At 38.0% G+C, this 12,529-nt stretch overlaps 1 protein-coding gene across 9 annotated transcripts; it reads right to left on the bottom strand.

The window, feature by feature from the left end:
• Positions 1–1,175: 1,175 nt before the first annotated feature.
• LOC103722335 (protein indeterminate-domain 4, chloroplastic-like) lies at positions 1,176–6,486 on the bottom strand. Of its 9 annotated transcripts, none has more exons than XM_017846471.4 (5): positions 6,064–6,486; positions 5,884–5,934; positions 5,409–5,662; positions 4,208–4,604; positions 1,176–2,759 (listed from the first exon to the last, which is right to left on the bottom strand). In XM_017846471.4, exons 3-5 carry the CDS (start codon positions 5,572–5,574, stop codon positions 1,526–1,528), a joined length of 1,797 nt encoding a protein of 598 aa, XP_017701960.1. In that variant the 5' UTR covers positions 5,575–5,662; positions 5,884–5,934; positions 6,064–6,486; the 3' UTR covers positions 1,176–1,525. The 9 variants fall into 9 exon arrangements, with proteins under 9 accessions (XP_017701960.1, XP_008811075.1, XP_088573702.1 ...); XM_008812853.4 differs by having other exon boundaries at positions 5,409–5,645; positions 6,064–6,342; XM_088717576.1 differs by having other exon boundaries at positions 5,884–5,959; positions 6,064–6,265.
• Positions 6,487–12,529: the final 6,043 nt, after the last annotated feature.

The raw sequence follows: 12,529 nt of genomic DNA, 5'->3' as shown, positions 1-12,529 counted from the left end.
GCAGCATCGCACCCTAATTTTGTTACACAAAAAGATAAATAGATCTAACACACCACGTAAAGTACTTTAATTCAGGGTGCATGTGAAATTACTATATTTCATTGGCGTTAGTTTGGAAAATTATAAAGAAAGAGGCGCATGCACGTCTCTCATTTTGTAGGCTATATGCACAGATGCTACATAGGTTGCAGGCAAGTATGGCAATTGCTATTTACTTCAAAGTTATTCCATCCGCTGTTCTTCTCGTGAACCAACAGACTCACATATTCTTTAGGGTCTTGCATTTTTTTTTTTTCAGTGCTACACCAGATAAAAAAGTGTACGTGTGTGTGCGAGAGAGAGAGAGAGAGAATAATCTATGGAGCAATGATTGAGACTAGTGAGACGGTAGGAGAGGGAGGGGCATAGGAAAAAGATGGTAGTAAAATGACAAGAATATCAAGGATAATTATATAAAAAGAGACGGCCGTAGATCCGTGATACTCATCTTTGTGACAAATATCAGAACAACATTAGCCTTTCAATCAAGAAAAAGACATCAGGAATAATACAAGGAGGTCTTGGAAATCAAAGGCACGAGAACGAAATGTTAAAGACTTGGGAAAACTCGCATTCGTTGCGGAGAAGGGCTAGTGCAGTTTAGGGAGGTAAAGGTAAGATAGGGTCAAAGAAGATAAAACAGTGACACAAGAAAGACAACAGAAGGTGCGTTGGGTGGTGGGGTTGGTTTGGTCAAGTTGGTCAAAGTGTCATGAATGTGTTAAGGGGAGGAAATATCAACCTATTCCAACGCATGGTAGAGGGAATTTTGAGTGTGGAAATTAACTAGTAGGCCTTGAAAAGTGGTAGGTTTTGGTTACGTCCAAATCCAAAGTCAGCTCACAGTAGAATTTAAGAGTTGAAACTTAAACATTCCCTCACGTTGAAAGAAAGAGATAGATACCAAACCGTTGTCTTCCTTCTCTCTCCAACTCACTCTAATCTACACACTGCACGTAAACACGCAAGCCACACTCTTCACCCACCGAGAGGAAGAGGGAAACACAGTAATAGATGTCAATGAATACGCATTGCAAGAGTGAGAGGACGTAAGGATGAAGGAACTAACCAAAACGTAGTGCATGACTGCACCGAGACGGGTTGAGAAGCATCGTCTCATGCATACAGTGTTTGTATATTATATAACCAGACAATTTATTTGCGTCTTGTTTCTTTCTTAACAAACATAACCTGAAAGAGAAGTTGAAGGGAAAAAGAAAAGGAAACAGAAAATATATCCAGTTTTCGGTATCTGTAAGTGAGATCTAATGCTAGAAAGTAAATGAAACGAGAGACGTAACCCCTTAGCCAACATTCAAGTATCCATATCCTAGTAACTAAAAAATAAAAAGAGCAACTGCAACAGCTTCACCAACCATTTCACAAGGTTGAGCTACATACCTACATTCTTCTCTCTCTTCTTCCATTGAGTCTTCGTTCTTTCTCTTCTTCCCTTGGGTCTTCGATGTTTCTTTCCCCTCGATTATTACAGGGTTCCACCGTCGAAGGATTGGCTAGAGGAACCAGACTTCATTTCGGGATCCATGGAGCTCATGTCGATGCCATGGTGCTGTTCTCTCTGGGAAACCCCACCCCCCATGCTCCTCACCATATTACCGACCCCGAGGAAGTCTCGAGTTAGCCTGTCGGAACCTCCAAGGCTCCCAGCTGATGAAATGTTGTGCTGAAACCTGGCTTCGTCCATGTTACACAGGCCTGAATTGAACCCACCAAATCCACCAGCTTCTTGTTCATGCCCACCAGTGGTGCAATTCCCACCAAATGCTGCCACCCCTCCGGAGCCACCAAACAGACCAGCATTCCCATTTGCCAGAGAGTTCATTAGATGTTGGAGACGGGTTTCATTCTCCATTTGAAATCTCAAGACATCTCCACTACCATTGCTGCCACCACCAAAGATAGCCTGGAAACTTGTGTTCTTTGCACCAGAAGGTGAAGCGCTACTGAAGCCTTGAAGCAGGGAGGACCCGCCACTTGTTGTCGAACCCATTTGAGCAGCCTTCTGAAGCAATGCGGTCGCAGACATCTGAGGAAGGGAGGATTCATTTCGCATTGAGGTGTTAAAGAGAGAAGGCATGCCAGCAGCCATGTGATCGCTCATAAAATTTCCTGAGAAAAGGGTGGTCGATTCAGTACTCCCATTTCCACTGCTAAATTGATCAGAAATCATTAAGTGGTTGTTCTGGTTGCTAGTGATGTTGCTGGTGTTAATGCTGCTTGTGCTGCTGCTGTTGGAGAAGAAGTTGAGGTTGAAGAGATTGGCTGCGGCGGCAGATGAAGAGGCAGTGGTTCGACTTTGCAGATCAGGGAGTTGCATCAGCCCATGGAAGGGCTTGTTTTGGAGCAAGGAATGGTGGGATCGTGTTTCTTCATCGAAGTCTTGGTTCGAGCCACCACCAAGGAAAAATGCAGAGGAGGGAGGAGGCTGAGGTGGACGGAAGGGCGAAGGGTTTGAAGATGAGATGAGGGGGTCGAAATGGGATCCACTGCCGCTGCCTCCACCGAGCCGAAGGATGTTAGAGGATTGGTGGCTCTGGTCTTGTAGTGAAGTAATTTGAGAATTTTCTTGAGACAGACCCAAAGCCATGCTACTGTTCCCAAATAAGTGGCTTCCAATAGTGCTCAGTCCGGTCGGAATCCTCGCACTTTCCTGTGCTAGAGCATCGCAGAAAGCTCTGTGAGTGATGAAGCTGTCGCGCCTGCAGGAGTTAAAAGTAGAAATGGATGAGCTTAATCAGTTTCACTTCAGTACATAGTACATAGGTGACTGCAAGAATTCCACATGGCTAACCAAATGCTTGAAAAAAAATAAATCTAAGAACTTACTCTTTTTTTTTTTTATCTAGAATAATTATAATTACTACTTGAAGTACAGTTATACAATTTTATGCCCCCAAAGCTTGTTACTCTTATACTCTTTTTTGAGACGTACGTTACTGAAGGGATTGCAGAAAGGAATTAATGTCCAGAAACTGAGAAGGTCGCTTGAGGAAAGGAACACAGTAAACAAGCGCAACAACCAATTTAACTCATGCCCCCTAACGGAGAAAATATCCAAGGATAGACGTTTCACCTTTCACCATAAGGCTAGAAATAGAACTAATGGATATCAAGGGAGTCCCACTTCCCCAAGAAACTATAGTGCATCAAGAGGAGATAGGCTTTAGCTAAAAAAAAAAAAGAGAGGAGATAGAAGAAAATTCCCCTTGAAATTGAAAAAGGACAGTCGTCCAAGTAAAAGCTCATTTCACGGACACTAATATTCCTGAAGGACACACTCTTCAATTAATGCAAGTATGGAATTCTTGCGAGCATCATCTTGCCAGTAACATCCACTTCTATCTTCCCCTCCGTCAAAAAATTCCAAATCATACGAACCCTTCATGCTTTCCAACGAAAGAATTTTGTTAAAACCATAAAAGCTACTCCCATTTTCAGTACCATCATTAAATGCCCAACTCCCCTCTCGGATAACCCCTCTTTTATAACAAATTCCTCCTGACATCAATAAAATCAGATGCAACTCACACTGATGATGCGCGTGCATGAGAGAGAGATAGAGGGGGGCGCAGTGAAGGGGACCAGAGAGAGAAGTGGGGTTCTCTTTCCAAGTTCCGACCTTAACGTTTTCACGAGAAGGTGGACCGGAGAAGACCAAGGCCCTGCGTGCATCTAGCCAAACCACAAGAGAACAAACCTCCAAGCCAGCACGTGAACAGGAGAGAGAAAGATAGCAGAAAGGCGCGTTGTTTCCGAGGAGAAAGACGAAAGCCTTTTCACTTGAAACCTCTATGACCACGGCTGCTCTTCAGACAATTTCACATGGCTGCAGTTCCTCGCTGCCATCTGTTTTCATGCACCCACCGCTCCTCTCCAAGCAGGATACCACCCTACCCCCCCTCCTCTCTCTCTCTCTCTCTCTCTTAACCCTAACCCTAGAACTTTAAACAATAGTAATAATAATAGCAGAAAAGAAGAAAGGAAAGCTGGGAAAGAAAACCCTAATCATCACCAAAACCAGCAGGGAGCTAGCTGACCGGAATACATATAAATGTACAGAAATCTATGACGATATGTGAGAATGATGTCCGTATGATGGATTGTGTTATGTGAAGGGAATGAGACGAAGTGGGGCGAGAAGTACTACCTGGAGAAGAGGGTGCCGCAATCGCAGCGGTACTCGCGGGTGCCGCAGGTCTTGGAGTGGGCCTTCAAGTCGGACTGCACGGCGTAGCGCTTGGAGCACTTGTCGCACTTCCACTTCTTCTCGCCATGCTTGCGGCAGAAGTGCTTCTTGATGCCGGTGAGGTCGCCGAGGGCGCGGGAGGGGTCATGGTGGACGCATGTTGACTCGGGGCACACGTAAACCCGGCGCTGCACCTCCTTGGTGGTCTTCTGCCGCAGCTTCCATGGCAGGTTGTGGCCGCGGCGGTGGAGCTGAAGGTTTTGCTCCCGCTGGAAACCCTTGTTGCAGACCTCGCAGATGAACCGGTTTGTAGCCATCAGTGTCTTGGGTGATAAAGCTATAACTTCCGCGTCCGGATCTGCTCACATGTTCTTCATGAGTATTTTGGAATGCTTCATTAATTTAATCTACCGATTGGTTTTATTATTCATCACAATTTAGATATGCAATTTACCGGTTGATTAATTGTTTAGTTTAGCCAGTGGAGAACTAATAAAAGCGGAGACTGGTGAAGAAACTATATAATTATGACATAGTTTGGTAATTGGATTGGCAACCATTAGTTAAAATGATTGTTGACAGGCTGGAAGAAGAAGGAAGCAATTAATTTTGAATTGACAAAATCTAAGGAATATGAAGTCAGAATAAATTATTTATTTTTTGGATTAGTAGCAAGAGAGAAGAAAGGAATTGAAAGGTGAAGAAGTAAATACACATCATGAAATTTTGATAAATTCCTATTCATTTAGTTTAGATTCAAATTGACGAAAGGTGAAGAAAATGGAAGAGAGATGAAGAAATCATTTTCCATACAGTCCTCAGAAAGCCCAAGCCATTTAATTGGTGAATATGCAATATGGAGAAACAGAAGAACTCAATTCATCTTATCTGGAAAAAGACCAATCCACCAACCAAATGAATTAGTGTTTCCGAAAGTTACATAAGCAAGAATTAAAAAAGAAGAAGAAAAAAAGAAAAGAAAAGCAAAGATTTGGAAAGAAAGCCCTAGCAACAAATCAGATGAAAGTTGGATCTATTTTTCCAGATTAGGTTTCTAAGAATCTGGATATGAATTGAAAGGGATATAGGCTTTTCGACATGCAACTAAAGATCTGTATGTTTGAATCATCATGTTTATGCCTGTGAGTGTGTAGATACTTGCTTGGATTTCCTGGAAGGTTCCTCTTCTTCTTCACCGGGGCAGTGGTCTGTGGAGCTGCAGTCGAAGAGGTCGGTGTGGAGGCTGACTGCTGCTGCTTCATCTGGTTGTGCTCGTCCTCTTCTCTGATTGATCCATAGAAGGGTACCGTCGATGAAGTCGATGCCATCTCTTATCTCGAGCCCAAAGCAACAAAGCTTCCTGATGATGCGTTTCCTCCTGTTTCTTCGTCCTCAGCACCTGCTCTTTTTTGATTTCTGGTAAGATCACGACTCGTCCAAATCAAACTAAAATAAAAATTCTCACAACCCAACATGCAACCATGAGCTCCCCTTGTTTTGTTCCATCTATCTATATATCTATCTGCCCGCACTTTCCCCTTCTGTAAATCTAAAAGACAAGGAAAGAAACAAGGAAGGAGAAGAAAGGGAGAAGACCCCAAATTCCTAGCACAAGAGTATTGATCTGAGACACCCACCAGACTACACCTCCAAAAGCCTCCAAACACTGCCCCTCCTGCGGTTTCTTCCTAGAATAACAAAAGAACAAAGAAGCTGGAAATCCGAACAAACTGTTGCACTCAAAACTAGTAAAAGGAGAAAGAAGAAACAGAGAGAAAGAACAAAAAAAGATAAGGGGCAATAACAAAAATACAAACCAATTCAGTGACCTCTTCGAGATTTTCCTCCTCTATCTTCTGCTACTCCTTGCTATAAGAATTGAAGCAGTGGAGGTGTAGTGGGGAGGCTAGATCTTGTTTTATTTCTTCCATTTCCTTGTCATACTTTTCATTCCCTCATTCTTCCACACAGTTGCAGTACCTAATTTTTTTCCCTCTTCCTCACCCCTTTGCTCCACAAATAAAAAAAACCATAGTATATATATTATATAAAATGGAGAGAGAGAGAGAGAGAGAGAGAGAGAGAGAGAGAGAGAGAGAGGTGTTCTGTTCATGGAGGTCTCCCTCAGGCAAAGCGTGTCGTCATGCGGCTAAGGATTGGGTCCACCGACCTGTAGGCCTTCCCCTCTCGTAACCTTTTCACATCAATGCCCACCTGGACGCTTTGTAAAAATGGAAGACTGTTAGACCCACTAATTACAATGAGATATATATATATAAATAGATTGGTAACCCATTAACATTCTCCTGAGTGCAGTGAGATTAATTACGTGGGGTAGATTGCCGCTACCTTTTGTAGTCGTGGTCGCACTCCTAACTCATTGTTCTCTTCTCCCTAAAATTCCTGTTTTCATTATTTGCTGCTTTTGTACTTTTGTTGTTTAATAACAGGGGAAATATCAGTACATATTCTGGTGTTCGTCGCATACAAAGTGGAAGTTTGGAAAAGCTTCTGCCAAACAACTTTTAACTCACAAGAATTTAATGTCTTTGCTGTAAATTGTGTTATTATTCCTTTTTATTATGCAAGATTAAAATAAGATGATAATACCAATCTAATGATGGTGCTTTAATGCTGCAAAGTAATTATTACTGGCTAACTGATGAGGTTTTAGTGAACTGCTGATATGTGGTCATAAAGTCGTGCAACGCAAAACAGAAACACATAGCTTCCTATCTATGTGCATGCATGCGTTTAAGCGACCTCACCACTTTCGTGGTTAGGACCTATCCGTCCTGATATCTTTGTCGAAGGTTTGAGAACTTTAAACCCTCTTCTTCTTCTCAATGCAAGCTTTTTCCAAAATGAGATAATTATGATATATATCTCTGGATAGCAAGTATGGTGAAGACACATTGAAACCACCTTGCACATGATAGGTTCACAGGGGTAGGACCATGGATGAATGCAGAGTTTACGCAAAATTTGGTTAGGAAAAAATTTCAAAATGAATGTTTACACATTGTACCATCTTTTCTCTTACATGCTTAGTTTGGCTTGCTTTGTTTGAGAATACTATAGTTTCATTTATTTGCATTTTAAAGAATATAATAAATTACTGATCTTCCTAGTCCAATTTAATTAGAATGTAAACTCATTGTTAAGAATATGTTTTAATAATGTCATGAATCTGATGGTGCTCATAGATTAGGATGTTACTATATATAACTCAAGTACTGTCAGTTAGGGCATCACAATTCAGCTTGCTAACTGGAGATCTTAGATCCTATATATGATTAGCACTTAGACTTCCACATGGATTTAATCTCTGCATGACTCACATGCACTTTTTCAATCATGCAATGTGCAGTTCCGCAGAGATAATCTAGTTCCAATAGTAACTATCTGCATGCGATTTTTCATGCTGCCAGTAATACTAGAAAACCTTTTTGACCTTGAAATATTTCTTTCCCTTGATATTCTTCTTGATAAGGACTACAGCCCTCTTTCACACGGGAGCACATGCAAGTCCTTTTTTTTTTTGATGCTAAGGCAGGTGGATCATACCTGACGAGTATGGATACACCCAATAAAATCGAAAAATAAAATAACTCGGAGTGCCAAAAATACATTCACATCCTCTAATCTTTTCTGCAAAAATACAACTGCAGTTCACATGTATAAAACACATAATTCATACCAAGATACCAAAATTAGCGCATAAAATTATCAAGAAGGAATTTGCTTCAGGCATAGCTTACAACATTGAAATGTACTTGGATGCGTGCCTACTAGACAAGCTAGCTTGTTTGTCGATATGAATAAACAAAATGGAGAATACACTAATAAATGGTGTGTTAATTGAATGCACACAATCTGGTAAATTTTATTGACTCATCATTACATAACAATCTAGCCTTTTCCCACCTATCTGGATTGTATCTAGGACTATATCTAGTATCATTCTAAGTTTCTCCATATCTTTCTTCATAACCTCCATACATGTTACTTTAGATTTTGCTCTTAGTTTCTTACAATATTCGACACAAACTGAAGTGCTTGTTTTTAGAGCAGCTTTCTCAAATCTTCGTTGTATGTATCTATATAATCTTAATTTATTTTTTATCACTTTGTCCTTAATTTTTGCAACTCATGTAACTCTTATAATATATTTAATTCCTAATCTATCCTTTTTAGTTTTACCATACATCCATTTAATATTTTCACCTCCGTCACACTCAATTTATTCTTTAGTAGAACTTGTTGACTATTCTTATGATTAATGCAATGCTGGGCCTTTGATATTTGGAAAGCTCATTGTTGGAAGATAAATTTATAACCAAATTTATTGTCTATCACATCAATTTTTTGATGTATTCTGAATGAAATTAAAATCTTGTTGTTCTCTTCTAGAACTACCTTTGGGTGAAAAGTGGACTAAAAGTCTATCTATTAGAAGGCAATAAATTTTGACTCTATATTCAAATTTTTCTTAGCATCTTACACTTGTTAATGCTTTGTCTGCAAATAAGCCAATTTTCCTTAGTCTGCACTAATTATTAAGCTAGGGCCCATGAGAGAACATAGGAAAACAAGATCTCAAATTTTTTTGATAGGAAAAAATTGCAACACTCTTATAATGTTCATGGAAGAATAGATTAGGAGTTCATTAGAAGAAACATTAAGTAAATAAAAGAATTCTTTGATGTGCAAACAGAAACTATGACTGCATGTTAAAAAGGCTATTAAAATCTAAGCAGATTATTTATTCCAAACAGTAATAACAAATAAAATTTGGAGATGGAGACAAAGTATATATATTTCTTATGACATGGCATTTAACTAAATGATTCAATCTTGGAATACAGAAGAGACTACTTGGGGGTTGGAACAGGGATTTTTCATGATAAGCATTTGGCAATCTTGTTTGAGCAAAATCATGCAGAAGTTGAGGGATAAGGCATGTATTTTTTAATCAGAACCTAACATATTCAAGTTGTAGTGATTATAAATAATTGGATCTTAACTAAGATTCAAAGATTTCTTAACCAATAACTTTAATTTCTTGTTTCTACAAACCATGAAATTCAAAATAAGTTTCTAACTCACAACTAGCTAAGCACAGAAGGGAAGTTGAATGATTATTGTTCTTTCAAACTTCAAGAATTTGTCATGAACTTTTTTTTTTTTTTTGATAGAACAAGCACAACCAGGGCAACCCAACCCTAAATACCCCTAACCTCTTAAACCCTATTGAAAGTGGGATAAGATCCTATATCATTTGGTATGATAGCTAAAAATTTTGTATTGGATGTTCAGATAATATAATTAGGAAAATATTAATACATGTTGTTTAGTTGGTTGATTGAATTATTTATGAGTTCATTCTAAAACTCCAAAATCAGTACTGGACGAAGGAATAATAAAATGAGCAAATTGTCCTCTCTCCATGATTGCAAAGGTGAAATTCAATATCACTATGTATTTCTTTCATTACAGTCATATCTTGATCATTCATGATTTTGGTACTGAAGATGGATGGGAAGAACCTATCTTAATTGCTTTGATCAATTCACCAATGTTTCATGAAATGATATTCTGGGTTGGGTTAATTCATTAACTAAGTCAAAGAGGCTATGTGGTCGAGATTTATACTATAATAATTAAGTAGGTTAAAAGCTAGCACAGATAAAATAGTTAATTGGTTTTGTTGAATTACATAATAACTTATTTGGTAACGAATAGAAACTTGAAAGTGCGTTTTCCATCAGAGCTAGAATCATCCTCAAATGCATTACAAGTACACAATAAACATGATGCTAAGGTTTTTGTTTTCTTTTTTTTTGAGTGGGTTTTTATATTTAAATTGTACAAATGTACATCACTTAGTTTAGGATCTTAATTAGTATGCCCAAGCATATATTGCATAAATTTATGCAATAATCACTTTAGATTAAGCAAAATAAAGTAATAGTCGTCAGCACCTAATTATTGATCCATTAAGAATTAGCTTTATGAGAAAAAGAATTACCTTATTTATGCTTCAAAATATGCAAGGGAGGCTTCTTTCAAATTATTTAAATTGATTTCATTTTTTCTTAAGATACTACAAATTAGGTTAATTACTTTAATTTATAAATTATAAATACATGAGTTTAATATCATCATCAATAGAAATACGTATATGTAAAGTAGATCTCAAAATAAATTAGTCAAGCCTATAACCTGAAAAACAAGACACATCAATATATAGCACTTGTAAGACCTTAAAAGTTTATTCGTCATTCAAGATCCATTCAACGTCAAATGAATTGTTCCTTCAAACAAGAGGTAAAGCCCCATCCCCAAGCCTAATAAAGTTCATGAAATTAAATCTAATGGACCAAGAATATATCATTTCAGGACATCGGCAACACATCTCAATAATCTTTAATTTATTATCATATTCAAAATTATCAAGAACAGATTGGCATTTCTAAAATACTTGAGTGCATCCCTCTTTACTTTTTCTATTTGATTATTATCGACTTGTAAATTTTTCTTAAAATGAATTAAAAGATGCACGTATAGAAGAAGAACTATTGAGAGCTAAACACGAAAGAAGAGAAAGAAAGAAAATGCTGGAAATATTGTACGTCTAAAGTAAAGAAAGAAATATTTCTCAGAAACGAAAATATAAGGCTACATGCATGTTTATATTACAGAATTTTTGGTAACATATATAGAAAAAGAAAAACATGGGTTCCACCTTGTCTCCTAAAGTAAAAGCTGAATTTCTCCATGATCTGTTAATATAAAAATTTAATAATATTAACAAAAGACCGGAAAACAAACTCTTTGTCAACAAAAAATCGGCCAGGTTTCTGACTTTTCAGAGATGCCCTACGCTGTCTTAGTTATATTATATTCGTGGCCGCTTGATGTGCTTCTACGTACAAACCATAGATGCTACTTGGGGGCCTCGACTGCCCAAAACGCACCATTCACAGCCAGAGTTACGTACCAGACAGCTCCCCAGGTCCAAAAGCACCCGTATCGTTGCTCTGAATTCCATGAAGCCTGCAGCCAAGAAAGACAAACTCGAGCCGTCAGGGAATTCCACATGCCGTCTTGATCATGGACTCTTTGACTACCAAATGAGCTGAAAATTTTTAATGCAGTCCACAGACAGTGATAGTTAAAAGTAATTAATATTGGGAAAGAAGAATTCCGTGTATAGACCGTGGCTTAAAGCTTCACTTGTGGAGAAACATAACGCAAGCAAAAGTTTTATCCAAAACATTCATTCCCACTGGAGTTTCTATATAGGGGCATGTTGTTTGCATACGTTACTAGATTTCTAATATCAGCTCCTCTTAGCATGAGATTCCCCTCCTTCAGTGGTGCTTTCATGTATAGGAAGCTCCGGGCCGTAAACTACAAAAGGTTACATGTTTAGAAAGCTATTTATCTCTATATGTGTCAGGTGCTCAAATTTCTAGAAGTCACATGATGTACTGTTCTTAATCGAGAGAAATGATGGGTGTGAGTCATTCCACTCGAGGAAGTGATGTGTGAACCATCACAGAAAATGCCATTATTTAGTGGAATAAAGTGGTTGCCAATCGGAGATCACGTAACAACCTATATCAATCTATATTTTTTTATCATTTAATATTATTTTTTATTAACGTGATCTTGTATTGATTAGTATTATTTTTTTTTTGTTAGCATGATCTTGTTAGAATGATTTTAGGAATCACATAACAACGTATATCAGCAAGTATTATTTTTCGTTATTAGCATTATTTTATATTTGCCCATATTATTTTTTTTTTGTATGAAGTATGTATACAAATATATATAACCCCAAAATGTGCCCAATATGATATAACAGAGAAATAAATTTTTTTTCTCTCTTTTTTTTCTCTTATTTTTCTCTTCTGCAAAAGTTTTAACTCCATTCTCGTTGTTTTCTATTTAAGTCAAAACATGGCCAGTTTAAACTAAGATTTGGTATATAAGTATCCTTAATTAAATGAAGAAGATACTCCAATAATGTTTGGATCCATATACTTCTTGAGCATTCTAAACCTACAAGCATTGGAAACGTACACAGATATTTTTATCAAAAAAAAAAAAAATGTAGGGATGGTCCTGCGTGTGTATGTACACATACACGAGAGAAATTAATTTAGTTATTGTTCCTTCTTTTATAGTGGTATCGCTACAAGAGATACTTTTAGTTCCGCCATGCATGAAACGGACCTCAATGTAAGGATGCAAATGGTTCCCTCCTTTCCA

Source organism: Phoenix dactylifera, chromosome 3 (genome assembly GCF_051530095.1).
Source record: "Phoenix dactylifera cultivar Ajwa chromosome 3, Ajwa_hap1_PhDact_Kaust_v1.1, whole genome shotgun sequence".
NCBI lineage: Eukaryota > Viridiplantae > Streptophyta > Magnoliopsida > Arecales > Arecaceae > Phoenix > Phoenix dactylifera.
This window is presented reverse-complemented; position numbering and strand designations above follow the sequence as displayed.